The 1,999-nt window shown below is 46.5% G+C and overlaps 1 protein-coding gene across 6 annotated transcripts in view; it reads right to left on the bottom strand.

Annotated features, from left to right (window-relative positions):
• ALS2CL (ALS2 C-terminal like) overlaps nt 1-1,999 on the bottom strand; it is a 127,429-nt gene that overhangs the window by 37,792 nt on the left and 87,638 nt on the right. For all 6 annotated transcript variants that reach the window (XM_019508036.1, XM_019508033.1, XM_019508032.1 and 3 more), the window contains one exon: nt 640-738. In XM_019508036.1, the coding sequence (XP_019363581.1) occupies nt 640-738 (99 nt within the window). The remainder of the gene's footprint in view (nt 1-639; nt 739-1,999) is intronic.

Raw genomic sequence — 1,999 nt, 5'->3', positions numbered from 1 at the left:
TAATGCTACCCTGTCCCTCAAGCCTTTCAAAGGGAAACTGCAAATCCCACCATATGTTGCATTCTGTTCTTAAAATCAGCCAAATTCTTGGAACTGGGGTTAGAACCAGAACCAGAGGAAATGGTTTTATTCTTTCAAAAACAGCCTGCTTTAGCTCTCCAGGAGGATTACAATGCCCCTCTGAACAAGCACGTACATGGCTGAGGGATGATACGGTTTAGCTCACACCACCCATCAGCCATGAGAGCTGTGTGCATTGCTAAGATGGGGAAGGACTAGGAGAAAAGAGGCACGAAGCCATGCAAGGTCTTTTGCAAGGCTACCTGTGAGCCATCCATAACACTGGACTTACCATGGAGAGGCCTCAGTCTTATTTGACTACAGCCTGCAGGCTAGGGACCTACATAGGTCCCTGTCACCCTCCTATACACAAGAGATTTAGGCCTATTCCTCAGTCTTGCCCCTATTCGACATTGCTGCAATGCAAGGCATCCTGCAACAGAGCTGAATGCTCCTGTGGCCTGTCCTACCCTGTGGTGCAATTGTGCCAGGACTTTCCTTGATGATGAAGGGACCGTTCACCCTTCCAGGGGCCGGCCATTCCCACGCCCCAGAGCCCCGACCACAGACATTACTTACTCACAGATTCCATAGCCTCTCATTTTGCCTTCAAACCAGTGGCATTTATAGCAGTCAAAGCGATCTTCAGAAACGCGAGGGATAAGGCAGATCCCAAACCTAGAGTCAGACAGGAGACTTCAGCACAGGTGAGGGAAGATAGAGGTGGACTGGATTAACATCAGACAGATCACCTAGAAATAGGGCCCCTCCAGACCGCTAAAGCTACCTACATGTCTGCAACCAGAGCCACCTCTAGTATCACCCCACCCTAGGTTTTGATTTAGCTTCCCTTGATCCACCTTATCATGATAAGCCAATGAATAAGAGTAACTACTGAAGCTACAACATCTGTATCATCCATGAGGAAATGCACTCAGCTCAGTTAGTCTCAACTCCCTAGTTGACCAGGGAGAAGCAGCTCTAGCAGCATTGGTCTACAAGACAGGCTGTATAAGGACCTCTCTCTTTCCCCATCCCACCTCATGGGCCAAGTTGGACCCTTGACTTTCTGGGCCAATCATGAATGGACTAAAGAATGGTGGTTGGAGACGTTGGGGTTGGGAACGTTGAACAAGTGCCATTGCAATTGCAAGCTTCATTGCTTTTCTGGCGAGTATGGGGAGTTATGCTCATGTGGTTGCATTGAGAAAGCTAAGACATACACTGGAGGAATAAGATTGCTGCTCTGCATCCTGCCTGGACTAGCAGCTCCTGCATTGTGACGGTCAGCAGTTCCAAGCTACAAACAAGGACGATATCGCTACAAAGAGATGGGCATTCAATTCTTGGGAGGCATCAGCCCCACACGTTCCCTATGGACTGTGGCCATAATTCTGCAATGCTTCTCTAAAGGTTAAAGCTGGGTGATTATTTTCCCACCCCCCAATTCAGAATGAAAAAAAATGGTTGGGGGTGAACATTTTTTTTTTTAAATCCAAATAGCTTTTGAGTGTTTATATTTAATCTCCTTTTCAAATGAAAAGTCCAAACATTTGGCTATCTGAGAAAGAACACACACACTTGGACTTGAAATGTTTGACTTTTCAAAATAATGCTGAACAATTTCAGTCCCCCCAAGACTCCTTTTTTCAGCAAGAAACTAATACATTTTTTACCAACTCGACTGCAGAGAATGGGATATGGCTACCAAAAAGTTAAGGCATCTCATTGTGGATCCACACATGCACGTATGACTTCTGCTCCTCCAGACACATGCTGAAGGGTCAGTAAACTCAGCTATAAGTTTACCTGGGCAGTCAAAGGCAACCAGGTGTGATACTGTCCACATCAGTCCCTTGTGTGCTAACAGCTGTAGATCCCAATATGCCTTAACCATACCAGCCGAAAGGGTCATTAGGCTCAGAATGGACCTTTGACC

The sequence above is a fragment of the Gavialis gangeticus genome, unplaced genomic scaffold (assembly GCF_001723915.1).
Source record: "Gavialis gangeticus isolate Ggan-Ray unplaced genomic scaffold, GavGan_comp1, whole genome shotgun sequence".
NCBI classification, from domain to species: domain Eukaryota; kingdom Metazoa; phylum Chordata; order Crocodylia; family Gavialidae; genus Gavialis; species Gavialis gangeticus.
Note: the sequence above shows the minus strand (reverse complement) of the source record. Positions and strands in the feature narration are given on the sequence as shown.